The sequence below is a fragment of the Komagataella phaffii genome, chromosome 1 (genome assembly GCF_000027005.1).
Source record: "Komagataella phaffii GS115 chromosome 1, complete sequence".
Lineage (NCBI taxonomy): Eukaryota > Fungi > Ascomycota > Pichiomycetes > Pichiales > Pichiaceae > Komagataella > Komagataella phaffii.
This window is the reverse complement of record NC_012963.1, coordinates 906,892-924,553: the sequence shown is the minus strand read 5'-3', so window position 1 is coordinate 924,553 and position 17,662 is coordinate 906,892. Positions and strand designations below refer to the sequence as shown.

Sequence of the window (17,662 nt, the reverse complement as noted above, 5' to 3'; positions counted from 1 at the left end):
CCCAAGTGGAGTCTCCGCCCAGTGTATTTCTTTGACTACGGATCAAATCGTTAAGCAGAGCGAGGAATCGGTTGACTTTGAGCCTTTGTACAATAGTTATTATTTAATGAAAGGTTGGATAAGAGTCTACCAAGATCCCTTTTGAGCACGACAATTTTGACTAACGACTTTGAACACCCAACCACCTGGAAAACAGGTGGTTAAAGCCATCGGTCAGTCGGTCTTCCATCCATGTTCCTTGAACCAGTACGAACTATACGAGCTCATCTTATCACCAAAATTCTGGTCACCTGGATTTGTGACTGTGAAATTCTAACACTTAGCGTAATGATCTGACCGGACTCGATACTTCACATGTAAACTTTCAAAGCTCCTTCGCGAATCATATTTCCAGCCTCACTCTCCTTCCAACAAGTAAGTCTCCCTGGTAGTTGTCTTTTCAGTGCCGTGAGAAAAACCTCCCCCCGATTTCCTCGCGAAGAATATTCTGAAAATGAAAAAATCACCATCCATTTTTTTCTTTCCTAGTAACTCCTCACAGAAACAAGATGCCTCCAAAGTTCGACCCATCTGAAGTTAAGTTTATCTACCTGAGAGCCGTTGGTGGTGAAATCGGTGCTTCTGCCGCTTTGGCCCCAAAGATCGGTCCTTTGGGTCTGTCACCAAAGAAGATCGGTGAAGACATTGCTAAGGCTACCACCAAGTTCAAGGGTATCAAGGTCACCGTCCAATTGAGAATCCAGAACCGTCAAGCTGTTGCCTCCGTTGTTCCATCCGCCTCTTCTTTAGTCATTACTGCTTTGAAGGAGCCCCCAAGAGACAGAAAGAAGGAGAAGAACGTCAAGCACAGTGGTAACATCCCATTGGAAGAGATCATTGACATTGCTAGACAGATGAGAGACAAGTCTTTCGGTAAGAACTTGGCTTCCGTCACCAAGGAGATCTTGGGTACCGCTCAATCTGTTGGATGCCGTGTAGACCAAAAGAACCCTCACGACGTCATCGAGGCTATCGATGCTGGTGAGATTGATATCCCAGAAAACTAAATGTGTAATAATTGAGATATTTAAACGGTTTTGATGAAAGATGGTTTGACTTCCAGCTGGTTTTTGATATTTGATTTGACTTTCATTTTTTTTCCATTTTTTCTCCACCTGACCCGTTTGCCAACACTCTGGTCCCATTTTTTACTCTGTACTGGGTTCCAATTTTACAAGCAAACTAGATAAAAAGCTTATGATTATTACGGAGTTTGTTTAGCTGGAAGTTTCGTTAGGGGGGTATCACTATTGTGGTACTTTCTGGAGCTGTCAGTATGATGAGGCCTCGTCGTGGTTGTTAGCTGACATTGTATTTAAGTTTTGTTCAGGCAGAAAATTGGAAAAAAAATCAAACAAATAATCAAAGTCTCCAGCTATTAGGTAGTAAGCCAGTAGGTTGTAAGTTGTAGTGTCTTCTCTCACCTTTTTGCTAGGAAGTAGTCTTAGGTTAGGACGAAGTCTAGTGAGCGTTACCATCGCTCACGAGGTTTTCTAGCACGTATGAATGGTGACCACGGTCCATGATACCAGTTTCATTCGTTATAGACCTTATAATGAGTTCGTCACTGCTTCTGACAGGTTAACCAGGCTTCTAACTAAAGCACCCTGGCCATCCGTTAAACTTTTCAGCTCATCACCCAAAAGTCGTGCGCGGGCTACATTATAATATTTTTTTTTTGTATTTCTAAGGCTCATCAGGTATACTAGCTACAGAGTCTTTTGAACATCAATCACGCTACAACATAGAGTGATTCAGACCACAGAGCAAGCACAGCATTTCCACTAAGACTGCATTTTATTCTTACACAATTTTTTCTCTTGCATTTGATTGTCTGGTTCTAGATTTCACTATGGATAATCCTATAAGGTTAGACCTACAAGACTCATTGAACAAGTTCAAAGAGTACTTCAACAAGCTGGATTTACCACTTCCGGCTCCATTCTTGTTAGAAAATGAGAGCGTGCCCCAAACGTTGAATACGCTGGCCATGTTGTCACTAAATGACGCCCTGACATTACCACTATTATATGGCTTTAAACCTATTTACATTGACATTATTGGAAGACTATTGTCCAACCAGGAATTGGAAAACTCTTTTCGAACTTCCAGAAAAAGAAATATCCCTGGTTCAGATGTTTTGGCTACTTCCGCTAGAGTGATTCAACTGCTGGATGGAGTGACTGTTCTCATTGATTCCTTCCTTAACAAACATAACCCGTTGAATTTTATTTCCAACCAGCAAATTTCCCAGGAAGAACTACAGACAATTTTGATTGCTTTTCACAGGTTATTGGTCCATGATACACACAGATTCAAAAAACACATAGATCCTGTAATTCTCTATCAGAGTTTGGAGAACCAGTCCACGAACGAAGTGAACAGATATTTATTGATCCAACTACTGTCTTCGGTCTTAAACTTTTCTGAGCAGGTAGTAGATGAAATGATGATTTCATTCAACGTTCAAGAGGCCAAGGGATCTTTGGAAGGTGATATCGATGTATCATTTCGTTTCCTGAGCATCTTGGAAGCTAATAGACTTTCAAGATTCACTTCTATACCCGAACCTGAGTTTAAAGACGGATCATTTATTGTGCAACAAACTCACCTTAGCTCTAATATTACATCGGTTGGAGGAATTCTTATCCCTTATTCCCACGTTTCCAAACTGAATCAAGTTCCGGATTTAGTTCCTATCCAGAAAAGTTTGACAGCTTTGAAGAACATGGCTATTAATGTTCAGCAAGGTTCCCCATTCATGATCGTAGGGAAACCAGGCTCAGGAAAATCCTTTCTAGTTAATGAATTGGCTAAGCAATTAAACATGGACACCTCAAAAGATATCATCAAGGTGCATCTCAACGAACAGACTGATTCCAAGATGCTTCTGGGTACGTATACTTCAGGAACAACACCTGGAAGTTTTGTTTGGAAAGACGGTATTTTGACCACCGCTGTTAAGCAAGGAAAGTGGATCCTGGTAGAAGATATTGACAAAGCTCCCACCGAAGTTCTTTCGATCCTCTTAAGTTTGCTGGAAAAGAAAGAGCTCACTATCCCTTCCAGAGGTGAAGTAATTACAGCAACTACTGGGTTCCAAATCATTTCAACTATTAGGCAACCAGCCAACTCATCCATAATTCCTGATATTATTGGAATGAGGTTATGGAAGATAGTTTTACTCCCACAGTTAGAGACAGAAGATTTGTCGTCCATTTTAACCCACAAGTTCCCAACAGTAAACAGATTCCTCCCTCAAATTATTAACTGCTTCCTAAGGTGCACTGAAATATTTTCTACCAGAGGGTTTATCACCATGAACAAAGGTCATCAGCTACGAATCCTCTCATTGACAGACTTGGTCAAATTATGTTCCCGCACAGAAAGATTATTGGCCTTGGCCGGAATTACCAGCTCTGATGATCTTATAGCTGATGACGTTTATGACTCCATATTCCAAGAAGCTGTGGACTGTTTCTGCAGCTCTATACCGGAGCTACCAGCTCTGGAATATATTATTTCGGAGATTGGGCTTTGCCTCAATATACCATCTTCTAAAATTACGCTGCTATTATCCAAGTATGTACCAGTTTATCAGGACTTGGGTGATAGTCTAAAAATTGGAAGAGCACACTTGTCCAAGACCAAAACAATTTCCATGTACAAAAATAATAACTCAGGCAGTTCCAGCTTTGCCAAAACCAATCATGCATTAAGATTAATGGAGCAAATATCTGTTGCCGTTTCTATGGCAGAACCCGTTTTGCTAGTTGGTGAAACAGGTACTGGTAAAACCACTGTCGTTCAGCATATTGCCAAACAGCTCAACAAGAAAATAGTGGCTATCAATGTCTCACAACAAACTGAAGTAGGTGACCTATTAGGTGGTTATAAACCAGTCAATACTAAGTTACTTGCAATTCCCATCCAGGAAACTTTCGAAGAGTTGTTTTATGCATCATTCTCCGTCAAAAAGAATGCCCGTTTTTTGAAGCTTCTAGCCAAATGTTTTAACAAGAGCCAATGGAAAAACGTTTTCAAGTTATGGAAAGAGGCTCACAAAATGGCTAAGAGTCTCTTTGACGAGAATACCTCAAGCGATGATGAATCAGGTCCTACTAAGAAGAGAAAGCTTAATTCGACTGAATCAAGACAATTGATGGACAAATGGAATCTTTTTCTGGAACAAGTTTCAGAGTTCGAAAAAACAAGTAACCAAACGGAGAATTCATTTGTTTTTCAATTTATCGAAGGGACTTTAGTGAAGGCTGTACGTAACGGGTATTGGCTACTTTTGGATGAAATCAATTTGGCCTCTCCAGAGACCCTGGAATGTATTTCTGATTTACTCTCTACTCAAACTGATGATAGGAATATTGTTTTAGCTGAAAAGGGATCCATCACTCCTATCAAAGCTCATCCTGACTTTAGGTTGTTCGGAAACATGAATCCAGGTAATGATGTTGGTAAGAAGAACCTTCCTGCAAATTTCCGCTCAAGGTGGACCGAATTGTGGGTACATTCCCCTGACTCAGATATTTCTGATTTGCTGATGATCATTGACAAGTATGTGGGTAAGTACTCGTTGGCTGACGAATGGGTTGGAAACGATATTGCGCAATTCTATTTAGAAGCTAAGAAGTTGGCTGAGGACAACAAACTCGTTGATGGTGCAAACCAGAAGCCCCACTTTAGTATCCGTACTCTGACGAGATCCCTTATCTATGTGACAGATATAGTTTCCATTTACGGATTAAGGCGGTCGCTATACGAAGCCTTCTGCATGTCATTCTTGACTCTTTTAGACGCTGATTCAGAAAAAATATTACGTCCGTTGGTGATAAAGTACACTATCAGTCGAGTTAAAAATTTCAGAAAATTGATCACTCAGTGCCCTCCCAATCCCTCAGATGTAAATAATCCTGATGAGTATGTGCAGTTCAGACATTACTGGATGAAGCATGGACCAGGAGAGGTACGACCACAGCCTCATTATATCATTACACCCTTCGTTGAAAAGAACATGCTAAATCTTGTTCGTGCTACAAGCATCAGAAGATTTCCTGTTTTAATCCAAGGTCCAACATCCAGTGGTAAGACATCCATGATTAAATACTTGGCGAACATAACAGGCCACAAATTTGTCCGTATTAATAACCACGAGCATACGGATCTGCAGGAGTACTTAGGAAGTTATGTCTCTGATGACAATGGAAAATTGGCCTTCAAAGAGGGTGTTCTAGTTGAAGCTTTGAGAAAGGGTTATTGGATCGTTTTGGATGAGCTGAACCTGGCGCCTACTGATGTGTTGGAGGCTTTAAATCGACTTTTGGATGATAACAGAGAACTTTTTATTCCTGAGACTCAAGAATTTGTAACACCGCATCCTGATTTCATGCTTTTTGCTACACAAAATCCACCAGGTATTTACGGTGGCCGAAAAGTGCTTTCTAGGGCTTTCAGAAACAGATTTTTGGAGCTTCATTATGATGATATCCCACAAGACGAATTGGAAATTATTCTAAAGGAACGTTGCCAGATTGCCCCATCGTATGCCACCAAAATTGTGCAAGTATATCAGCAGCTTTCTCTGCAGAGACAGTCGACCAGATTGTTTGAACAGAAAAACTCTTTTGCCACTTTGCGTGATCTATTTAGATGGGCTGAAAGAGAGGCTATAGGTTACGAGCAGCTTGCGGCTAATGGATATATGCTGCTGGCGGAAAGAGTTAGAAGGCAGGAAGAAAAACTTGTGGTGAAAGAAACTTTGGAAACTGTGATGAAGGTAAGACTTGATATGGATCAGTATTATAAAGAATTAGAGAATCCGAAGATACTACAAATGGAAACACCTATTGTTTGGACCAAGGCTATGCGTCGACTTGCAGTTCTAGTGTCCACAGCACTTAAGAATCATGAACCCATACTTCTTGTTGGAGAGACTGGATGTGGTAAGACTTCTATCTGCCAGTTGTTGGCAGAACTTTTGAGAAAAGAATTAATTATTGTCAATGCCCACCAAAATACTGAAACAGGAGATTTGCTGGGTGCCCAACGTCCAATTCGTAACAGATCAGAACTGCAAACAAAAGTTTCAAAAAACATAACTGATTTGTTCAACGAAGCTGGTATCTCTTATCACGAGTCTGCAACACTGCAAGATCTTTTGGATATTTTTGATTCTATAAACAAATTTGAAGGCATTTCCGAAGAACGAATTAAATCCGTCGAGGCTCAGAGAGCTTCTTTGAATATTCTCTTTGAGTGGACTGATGGTCCTTTAGTTCAAGCTATGAAAAACGGAGAGTTTTTCCTATTGGATGAAATATCCTTGGCCGATGATTCTGTTCTGGAAAGATTGAACTCAGTGTTGGAACCTGAAAAGACCCTTCTTCTTGCAGAGAAAGGTGCTGAAAACTCTTTCATTCAAGCTGACAAAGGATTTGAGTTCTTAGCTACTATGAATCCAGGTGGAGATTATGGAAAGAAGGAGCTATCTCCAGCTTTAAGAAACCGTTTCACTGAGATATTTGTTCCTTCCATGGATGATTTGGAAGACGTTCATCGAATCGTTGCTTCAAAGTTGATCGAAGAAGCTTCTCAATACGTGGAAGCAATAGTTAAGTTTTCCGAATATTATGCCTTGAAAGTGGGTAATGGTAACAGGACAAACGGAGTCATCTCATTACGTGATATTTTGGCTTGGGTTAATTTTATTAATACCACAGTCAGGAAGCGTAACGTCTCCCCAGAAGCAGCTTTGATTCACGGGTGCTGTTTGACTTTTATTGATGCCCTCGGTACCAACAACACTGCATCGTTCTCAGAAAACCCTGATAGTTTAGCTAAAATGAAGTTATCTTTTGTGAAAACTATATCTGAGCTTTCAGGGATGAACCTTTTGCCTTACTACGAAGAAGAAGTTTCGGTAGAATTATTAGAGGATCGGGTCAAGTTTGGACAATTTTATTTGCCTCGTGTACCTTTAACGCAAGAGTCAGTCTCTTTTAACCTAAAGGCTCCAACCACTGCTAAGAATGCAATGAGAGTGACAAGGGCACTTCAAGTTCATAAGCCTATTCTTTTGGAAGGAAGCCCTGGTGTTGGTAAGACGAGTCTGGTGACTGCGCTTGCAAAGGTTACTGGAAATTTACTCACTCGTATAAATTTATCAGAACAAACGGATTTGTTAGATTTGTTTGGCTCGGATGCTCCTGCTGAAGGCGGACAAACGGGTGAGTTTGTATGGAGAGATGCTCCATTCTTGAGAGCTATGAAAAAGGGGGAATGGGTATTGTTAGATGAAATGAATCTAGCCTCTCAATCGGTACTAGAAGGTTTAAATGCCTGTCTAGATCATCGAGGCGAAGCATACATTCCTGAATTGGACAAGACTTTTCCATGCCACCCAAACTTTGTGGTCTTTGCAGCTCAAAATCCTCAGTACCAGGGAGGTGGTAGAAAAGGTCTTCCAAAATCTTTCATTAATCGTTTTACCGTTGTTTATGTTGAAATGCTCTCAGAGCAAGACTTAAACCTTATTTCTCAGCATCTTTACCCAAAGATTGATCCCGAGATCAGTGCTAAACTTATCAAGTTTATCTCATCTTTGGAGTCTGAGATTGTGTTGAACAGAACATGGGGTTCCGAAGGTGGTCCATGGGAATTCAATTTACGTGATACATTGCGTTGGTTGCAGCTATACAGCGAGCCTACTGTTTCAACAACTGTGACCCCTGGAGACTATTTGGATATAGTCATCGGACAAAGGTTTAGAAACGAAAAAGACAGGACTCAAGTTAAGAAGCTCTTTACTTCTGTCTTTGGCGAAAAGCCAAAGAGACCTTCTTTTTTTGCATTGTCCAAAACTTTTGTCGAAAGTGGTAGAATTGTCTCCAGAAGAAGGGATCTGATACATTCTGTTCCAAACCAGAAACTATACTCTTTGCAGTGCAATTATCCTATTTTGGAATCATTGTTGATTTGTATTAATCATGCCTGGCCAGTGATCCTTACCGGAGCCACTGATTCAGGTAAATCAGCTGTTATTCAATATGCAGCAGGTCTTATTGGATCCAATGTCCACCAATTTTCAATGAATAGTGATATTGATAGCATGGATATCTTAGGAGGATATGAGCAAGTGGATCTGATGCGTGGTGTTTCTTCGATTTGCAACAGCATCAATTCATTACTTCTTGATCTTGTTGCTGTTTCCCTAAAAGACAGGTCGGTTTCGACTAGTGTGGCTTCAAATATCTTGTCCCTCCTTCAAGCGATCTCGTCAAATACCGTAAACACTGATAATTTCAATGTTTTTGTTCAAGACCTGAGTACTGTGGCTGCTGTCATTGCATCTCCTGAATTCGATGAACTGATTCAGGAATGTATATTATTTGAAAAAAAGATTCAAGACACCAAGACTGTTAAGTTTGAATGGTTTGATGGTCTGTTGGTTAAGGCAGTTGAGCAGGGTGATTGGCTGATTTTAGACAATGCTAATCTATGTAATGCCTCGGTATTGGACAGGCTCAACTCATTATTGGAACCTAATGGTGTTTTAGTGGTCAACGAAAGTAGTTCTGTAAACGGGGAACCAAGAATTATCGTTCCTCATAAGAACTTCCGTTTGTTCATTACAACTAATCCAAAATATGGTGAACTATCTAGAGCTATGAGAAACAGGTGTATTGAGATTTTCTTACCATCACTTGAAGTTCGTGCTTCCAAGTATGATAGAACATTGCTTGGTGACGAATATTCTAAAGAGTACAACCAAGCCCAGACTTTGGAACAGGAAATTGCGCACTTGGAGATTTCTAAGGCAAATTCAGTTCCTATCTCTAAGTTTGTGAACTTATTGAACTCTGAAAGCATGAATTTCGCCAGACTAGTTGATTTTATTATTCAGTCTAGCCACCAACTTATTTCACCAGCTGTTGCCTTTTCACTGTTGCAGCTAGCAACTACTCATTCTTTTGAGAAACTTTCAGACACCATATGTAGTAGTCTGTGGTTTTCCAGGAATGTAAAAGCCAACTGTAACAAGATTTCAGATTACTTGAGTCAATTCAAATTGCTTGGGTTGATGGGTAATGTTTTCAAAATCTACGATTCAGCAATTGTGCCTGCTTTGAACGACAAGGATGCTATTGATTATCAGAAGACTCAATACTTGAATCCCACAGTGAATCCTTTTTTACTGGACTCCATCAGTCGGATATATCCTTACGTTGATTCTGTTGAAGCCAACCTTATTTACGTGGTTGGAAGTTTTTTGGTACAAGCTGAAAGAACACTATCAACATTGGTCTCCAGATCTATCACGAAGAAACTGAATGACTTGAACTATCTTGAGAGATCAGCTGCTGTCAATAATGGACGTGAAGTCAGGAATGCACCACCAATCAACATTTTCAAATTTTTAAAAGATATACAGATTTTCCTTACCAATTCTTTCATTGAAGCAGCTTCTTCGTTGTTTTCGACCAGTGATTTTTATACCGACATTTTTGAACTACAGGTTATCTGGATCCAGTTGTATGAATTGGTACAGAAACAAGATGAAGCCAAAATCAGAGTTTTCCAGCAATTGGTAACTTCTTGGTTTCAAAAATGTTCCGGTAATCCAGTTGTTTCCTCTTTAGCTAAAGATTCAACGTCAGATTTGAATGAATTCAACTCGTCATTGGCTTTGACTAGAGGATTTTCAATTGAAAAGATATGGGAGAGTTTCCGGACCACTTATCCGTCTTCTGAAGTGTCTTGGAGCAGCTATGAAGCTGTGTGCAAGCTGTCAAAGGATTTTGACAGCATTGCCCAAGAACAGTTTTCGGAGAATGCTAATATGGTTCAACAGTTAAGGTTACTGTTGATTGAGCTGCATTCTGATTCTTTTAATCTTGATATTGAATCCGAAGATTTCGATGAAATGCAGAAGAAGCTAACTGAGGGAATAGAAAAATTTCAAGAAGTATCTAGTGGGTTTATTAACAAGAGGAAACATACTTACAGATCGTTGTTCCAATCTCTACTTGCAATGTCAAAGTTGCCAGTAACTAAGGATGATGCTGGCCCGGAATTTTTCAGAATTGCCCATGAAGCAAACATGTCTACCGAGTTGCTATTCAAAGCTTTATCTGAAGATGATCTGAAACCTTTCCCCAGACTGTTCCACTTTTTGTGGACTGATGAAACTGGAGCAAAGTCTCATGTATCCAAATTGTTCACTGATGAACTTTTCAGAGAAATACTAACTTGTTCTTTCACCCTTACTGAAACTGAAGGAAAAGATGTTGCGCAGAATTTGGTTGACTTCTCATTACTGACACAATCATTGATCAAACAATCGCCTAGCATTTTGGAACACAAGTTCTCTGTCGTTGCTTCACTTTTGCGAAAATGGACCTTTTCCATCATATTATCGCATACGAGTAAGAATTCCAGTGAATACCAGTTTGTTCAATCTATTAGTACAGCGCCCAGTTTGTCAGAAGACGATATTTCAAAAGTGGCACAGATTTATTCAGGCTTTGAACACCAGGAAGCTCAAGTGTTTACAGAGTTTATTCATCCAGTTTTAATTGCACTGAATTCCACTTTAGATTCTGGAAGTCTTGGTAAAGCTTTTGTATCATTTGCTCTTGGAACCATTCAACTATATGTTCCAAGCAGCCCTCATGATCCTGCGATTACTGATCATGTCATATATGATCTGTACCATGAACAGCTGAAATTGGTATCCTCTATTTGCGAGTCCCTTGACACGGCAGCCCATGTCTCAGGCTTTGATGTGAATGCGTTCTCAGAAAAAAATAGAGTCAGCATTGAGTCATCATTGGTTCCCTCAAAGCCTCAAGTTTACCGACCCAAATGCTCTATCGACGCTTTATTTGAGGATTGGAACTCATTTGTTGACTCTTCTGCTGCTACTCATCCAGTTCAAAGGTTGGTACAGTCTTTAGAAGACTCAATGGAGCTTTTTTCAAAGAAGGTTGATATGTTTCAAAGAAATGCCTCTCAGTTTTTGGATAGATTACAGAGAAATCACTCCAGATACGCAGATTTAAATGATATTCTAGCTGGTTACATTTACAGTTTGAAGTTCGGATTTGATCTGCTGAACGTTCATGCTTCAGTCCCTTCTGCCCCTCTCGATGTTCTCGCTCCGATTGATGCTACGGTACTATCTTCAGCCACTGATATTGTGAGCTTTTTTGATCCAATTAATTCATATTTGAAGAATCGACCCTTGAACGAATCAGATGTCGAATCAGTATACGTCTTCTTTATGAAGATATATTTTTCTCATGCAGATGAAGCGTTAGACGACGTATTAATCAAGAGTTTCCAGGGTCTTTACTACAGATGGAGTCTATTTAATATCAAGAAAAAGGAAGAAGAGTCTCTTACAAACGGAGTTTTCAAATATGCTGCTCCTGAGTTTGACGGAGAAGAAGAATACAAAACTATGTTTCCTGACTATGAGGAAGTAGTGGATTATCAAGAGAAAGTCAACACAGACGTTTCCAAGGATGACGTATACTATGAGGTAGCCTCTGCCTATATCGAGGGATTTGCAGGCAAAAGGTCGGATCTTAATAGTCTGATCAGTGAAGGTTCTAAAATTTCTCAACTTCTGAATCTTGGGTTAAACCATTCAGCAGGAGATATTTCGTCTTCCAAACTGGCTTCTTTAGCTGTTCTGGTTTCTAACTCTTTGAATGAATTCAATAAGCCAGCTCAGTTCGACAACTTCTACTTCGGTTTCTCTTCTTCTCAAACAAAGTTGGCCGATTCAGTCATTCAGAAGTTACAGTATAGCATCTTACCCTTGCTTAAGCAGTGGCCAGAGCATGCTGTCTTGCAGCAAATTCACTCACTTTGCGATGATCTACTCAGCTTCCCTGTGAAGACCCCAATTGCTCAATTACTACAAAAAGTTGAGCATATATATGTGGCAGTTGCAGAGTGGGAGAAGTATGCTCACAGTAAAATCAGCTTGAAGGCCCATAATGCTGATGTTATCAATTTAGTCGTTTCTTGGAGGAAACTGGAACTATCTTCATGGCAAAGTATTTTTGAAGATGAGGACAAGAAGATTGAGAAAAATATTGGAAAGTGGTGGTTTCATCTTTTTGAACTCACAATTCTTCCAATAATTAAAGAGGAATACGTCGATTTGTTCAGTATCGTTACAGCCTTAAATGTATTCCTCAGTCAGACCACCCTAGGTGAATTTGAACTTAGAGTTCGACTGATTGAAGCTTTTGCTAACCATGCAAACATGATGGCTCCTCAGTCGAAACTAGCAAGCACTTTGAATAACATGGTCACTTTTTACGAGCAATTTTTACCTAATATCCGGGATCAACTTGCCGTAAAGCGCAGAGAGTTGGAGAAGAAGGTCAAAGAAATGATTATTTTGACAAGCTTTAAAGATGTTAACGTCCATGCTTTGCAACAGTCCTCAAGACATTCTCATGCTAAGTTGTTCAGAATCGTTAAAAAATATCGTGAGCTATTAGCTGTGGGAGTCTCTGGAGTCATTGAATCAGGGCTTTCCGCAAACACAAAAGTCGTTCTTAATGCTCCAGTCTTCAGCAAGAAACCTTTTGATCGAGTTATTTTTGAGAAAGCAGCACAAGAATGTTTAAAGATCCCAAGTTACAATAGACGCCCTGAAATTTTGAAGGGAACCGTCGTTTTAGACAGAGTCTCATCTCTAATCCAAACTGCTGATGAATATGGAAGTTTCACATTGTATGAATATGCTAAGGAAATTTTACAGGAGATGGAAAGACTGAAAAAACAAACCCCCAATGAAGCTACCGAAGAAAACAAAAAGATTGTTGGTCAACTAAAATCTCAAAAACGTAAACTTCTCAGTGATACTTTAAAAGAAGTGAGACGGCTGGGTTTAAAACTCCATGTAACTCCCAATGTCAGCAAGGAGTTGGCCTCTGTTAATCAAATTCTGTCCGATGCTACCTCCTTCCGAAAACTTGAAATTGCGGGCACAGATGGGTACTTCTTTAGAGTTCTGGATTTATTCCCCCGGTTAAGGGCCAGCGTTGCTGAGATGAACGAAGAGGTACCTGTCAGTGATGGCCAAAAGGCCTTAGCTGCTGTTGAAAACTTGATGTATCATGTTCTGAGAAGTCGTAATTCACTTAATGCTTTAGTGAACGCAAAGAATGAGATTAGTTCATATCAAAAGGAATTTCAAGACATGTCTTCTTTAGATGTTATCAACCCTGCCAGTCCATGTTCTGCATCAAGTTTCTTGGCTTCCAAGTCTGCGATCAAGTCTTGTTTCGAATGGATACCAAAAATTTTGAATTTTGCTTCGACTGTTCTTCAGAGTTCAACAGCTCTTACGGGCTTGAAATCAGTAGACGTTTTTGGTTCGTTTGGAAATGAATTTGAGAAATTCCAGTTGCACAATAAGAATCTTCTTACAACTGAAGAGATATCAACTGTGAATTTGTTTAACAAGAAAGTTGATGAACTCCATGAGAGACTCTTATTATGGAAAAGAGAGAATCCATTGTTGGCCTTTGTCGCTGATCTGGTCATACACTGTATTACCTCTAAGAAAAACATTCGACTTGACACATCTGACTCCTTTACCACAACAGATTTAGACACTTTGCAACACTTGTTTTCAGACCTCACAAAGTCCTTAATTGTTGTATTTCAAAAGTTTATGGATCTCTACAAAGTTCCTATTGTTGAAGATGATGATGGCTCTTTCAAATCTACATACCAGAATGTGAGCAAGGAAGTCAAACTATTACATTCTAGTGCCATTTTAGGTAAAATCCGATTACTATTTGAAAAGCTTCAATCAATAGGAGCTACCGATTTCAAGTTTGCTACAGCCCTTAATGCCAATATTTGTCCGTTGCTCACACAATATTACAATCTCATTTTGACTCTATTAAACAAGCAACAAGAGCTATATGTCAAGAACTCGCATGCATTGTTTATTCTAACAAATTGTGTCTACACTTTGACCAAAGAAGGTTTCTGTTCACCTCAATCACCGGATCAAACAAACGATCCAGGTAACATGCAAGATGGTACAGGTCTTGGTGATGGAGATGGAGCAACTAATTCTAAGGATATTGATGATGATGAAGACTTTTCCGAGCAGGCTCAAGAAGCCAATAAGGAGAAGGATGACAACAATGACGATGAAGCTGAGGACAAAGAGGACGATGCTGTCGATATCGAGGGGGATATGGCAGGAGATCTTGAAGAATCCAAAGAAAAGGATAACGATGATGAGGATAACGAAAATTCAGAGGATGATGAGGACAAAGAAATGGATGAAGAACTCGATGACATCGACGATTTAGATCCCAATGCTGTGGATGAAAAGATGTGGGAGGATGAAGCCCAAGAAGACTCAAAAGAAAAAGACAGTGACAAGATGCCAGATAACTCCAAAAACGACGATGATAACATGGAGGCTATGGAAGAGGATACTAAGGACAATCAAAACCGTGAGAATCCTAACAAGCAAGATGAGAATGATAGTCTTGAAGATAAAGACGAGCAGGAGGACAACGCTCAGAATGAAGGGGAAGAACAAGAAGAAGAAGAAGAAGAAGACGTGGGTGAACAAGAAGACGAAGTCAAAAACGACGACGGCGAGAAGCTTGATGACTTTGTTCCCGATGTGGAAACACTTGAACTTCCAGATGACCTTCAACTGGAAGGAGAAGACGATAAAGACGATACAGAGAATGATAATGAAAGTCAACCAGACGATGCATTTGATGATCCCATGAATATGGATGTAGAGTTGGAGGAGAATAACCATAAAGATGGAGATGAGGAAGAAGAAGAAGAAGAAGAAGAAGAAGACGACGAAGAAAACGGATCTGAAGATGAAGGAAATGATGAAGTAGAGGCTCCATCCATGAGCGAAGAGAAAGCAGAAGAAGAGGCTCAGGAAGAAGGAGATGAAAACATGGGTGAAGATAAAAACCAAAACATTGACGAAGACCCTGCGCTGGATTCTGAAACTGAACTTAATCCAATCAAGGATGAGGAAGAACAAGAAGAAACAAACGATCCAGCCAAAGAGGAAGAAGCAGTAGAAGGTCTAGATGGGGTGGATGAGGAAGGTGGTCAGCAAGATAATATTGATGATGATGCGGCTGTTAAACAGGAAGCTGGTATATCTAGTGAAGGAGCCGAAGCGGCTGCTAGTGAAGAACGAGATGATATGGGCGCTTCGGGTGGTGCTGCAGAGACTCAAGCTCAGGATGAAATTGAAGAGAATGCAGATAACACGCAAGACCCTTCCTCCAACGAGGCCAAGGAATCGTTGAAACAGTTAGGAGATTCGTTGAAAGAGTACCATCGTCGTAGACAGGAGATCAAGGAGGCAAATGACGTAGATGATTCTACTGAACAGAATACCCATAATCAACCTGACGAATATCAACATTTGAATGGAGAAAACACCGAGCTGGAAACACAAGCACTTGGTGCTGCTGATAAAGACCAGATTCAAACTATTGATGACAATATGGCTATAGACGACGAAGAGACTATGACCGAAAACCTTGATACTGAGCAAGAACAGAATCCAGACAAAGAGAATGACACTGCTTCTGCTGAGGACATTGATGACCATGCTGCAGATGGCAACCAAGATATGGAAGGCGACAACAGAAAGGCTACGATTGGAGAAAGAAAGATCAACGATTTTGAACTAGGCGAACTTATGGAATTCAGCGACAACGAGACAGAAGATGAGGCAGATAAGAATGAAATTGAAGAGTTGAATGTTTTAGATATGGCCAATGAGGATGACGCTGCACCCAGAACTTTGGATGAGGCTCGTGACTTATGGAGACATAGTGATTTAGCTACTCAAGATCTTGCCGCTAACTTGTGTGAACAACTCCGTCTCATTCTTGAACCCACGGTAGCAACCAAGCTTAGAGGTGACTACAAGACTGGTAAGAGACTTAACATGAAGAGAATCATCCCTTACATTGCATCACAATTCCGAAAGGACAAAATATGGTTAAGAAGAACTAAGCCAAGCAAGCGTCAACACCAGATTATGATAGCCGTAGATGATTCGAAATCAATGTCGGAATCTAAATCTGTGGAGCTTGCCTTCCATAGTATAGCGCTTGTGGCAAAGGCCTTGACGCAGCTAGAGTCCGGAAGTCTCTCAGTAGTGAGGTTTGGGGAAGATACTAAGGTTGTTCATCCATTTAATCGGCCATTTACCCCCGAGTCAGGCGCTCATGTATTCCAATGGTTCGATTTCCAACAAACGAAAACGGATATCCAAAAGATGTGCTCTCAGACTTTGAAATTGTTTAACGAAGTCAAGGCTGATGCCGATGACTTGTGGCAACTACAAATTATTCTGAGTGATGGTGTGTGTGAAGATCATGCTACAGTTCAAAGATTGGTGCGTAGGGCTCGTGAGGACAAAATTATGTTGGTATTTGTAGTTATTGATGGAATTAATTCTAACGAATCTATTCTGGATATGAGCCAAGTTCAATACGTTCCTGATGCGAATGGAAACATGCAGTTAAAGGTCGAAAGATACCTTGATACCTTCCCATTTGAGTTCTATGTTGTTGTACACAACATCAATGAGTTGCCAGAGATGCTATCACTGATTTTGAGACAATTCTTCAGTGAAATTGCTGGTATGTGATCACCTTCTTCCTGGTAAAACAAACACGAATAGTAGTAGAAGTACAAATGTTAATAATACGAAGAAACTTACTCTCACGTAGAACCAAAAGCCTAGTTTACCTTCTTTATGGTACTTGCCCAAAAGTTTACCGACATTCGTCAAGGACCACTGGTTCTTTTCTAGCTGTTCACTAGCTTCCTTGAGAATGGATGCATCTTCCTTGAGTTTCCCTTGGAGAGAAAGTGCGGACTCTTTAAGCTGGGATGTTAAGCTGGAAATGTCAAATATAATGTCTTGATGGATGGACTCGTGGTAAACATTTTGCTCTTCCAAGGATCTGGCCTCGTCAAGTTTAGACGGAGCATTTGTGGACAACAATCGCTTTCTCAATGCTTCAAAGTCATCGCCTGATGATGCTTGCCCGATATCCTCAAGGTGTGATTCCGCATGCTTGTCAAGTTGAGATTGCCTTCGGGATTTGAGTCGTTCCTGCTCCTCATCAAATTTGGTCTTGGAATCTTCCAGCTTCAGCGTGTTGATAAAGATATCTTGGTCTATTCGTTGACTAACGTTGTGCAATTTTGCTTTGGTGGGGCTAGATGACTGATAGTTGTTCTGTATTAGTTGCTTTCTGACATATAAGCAGTCACTCGCCAAAGAATTCAAGTAGAGTAGCTTGACAAACGTTTCCGAATCACCATCTTCAACCTGGAACTGGTGTTGCTCTGCCAAAGTATTTAGGTCGTCGTTTTGGGGGTCGCTAGATGCAGTTTTGAGTGAACCGTTTGATACAATGCTGAGCTGGTCACTGATATTATTCAGCAGCTTATCAAAGTTCATGGTAACTTTCCAGGCGATGAAGGAGCAAGGTTGAGTAGATACTTGAGATTTGCCATGTAGCGAAATCTGTCAAGTCGATGGAGGTGATGAGATGAC

The 17,662-nt window shown here is 40.3% G+C and overlaps 3 protein-coding genes across 3 annotated transcripts; 2 read left to right on the top strand and 1 right to left on the bottom strand.

Annotated features, from left to right (window-relative positions):
- Nucleotides 1–548: 548 nt before the first annotated feature.
- PAS_chr1-1_0189 (60S ribosomal protein L12) lies at nucleotides 549–1,046 on the top strand (the record flags this gene model as incomplete). Its single annotated transcript, XM_002489791.1, has 1 exon — nucleotides 549–1,046. One exon carries the CDS (start codon nucleotides 549–551, stop codon nucleotides 1,044–1,046), a length of 498 nt encoding a protein of 165 aa, XP_002489836.1.
- An 845-nt stretch (nucleotides 1,047–1,891) lies between these two features.
- PAS_chr1-1_0187 (Huge dynein-related AAA-type ATPase (midasin), forms extended pre-60S particle with the Rix1 complex) lies at nucleotides 1,892–16,744 on the top strand (the record flags this gene model as incomplete). Its single annotated transcript, XM_002489790.1, has 1 exon — nucleotides 1,892–16,744. The coding sequence occupies one exon, from the start codon at nucleotides 1,892–1,894 to the stop codon at nucleotides 16,742–16,744; it is 14,853 nt and encodes a 4,950-aa protein (XP_002489835.1).
- PAS_chr1-1_0481 (uncharacterized protein) lies at nucleotides 16,745–17,566 on the bottom strand (the record flags this gene model as incomplete). Its single annotated transcript, XM_002489789.1, has 1 exon — nucleotides 16,745–17,566. The coding sequence occupies one exon, from the start codon at nucleotides 17,564–17,566 to the stop codon at nucleotides 16,745–16,747; it is 822 nt and encodes a 273-aa protein (XP_002489834.1).
- Between the last annotated feature and the right edge of the window lie 96 nt (nucleotides 17,567–17,662).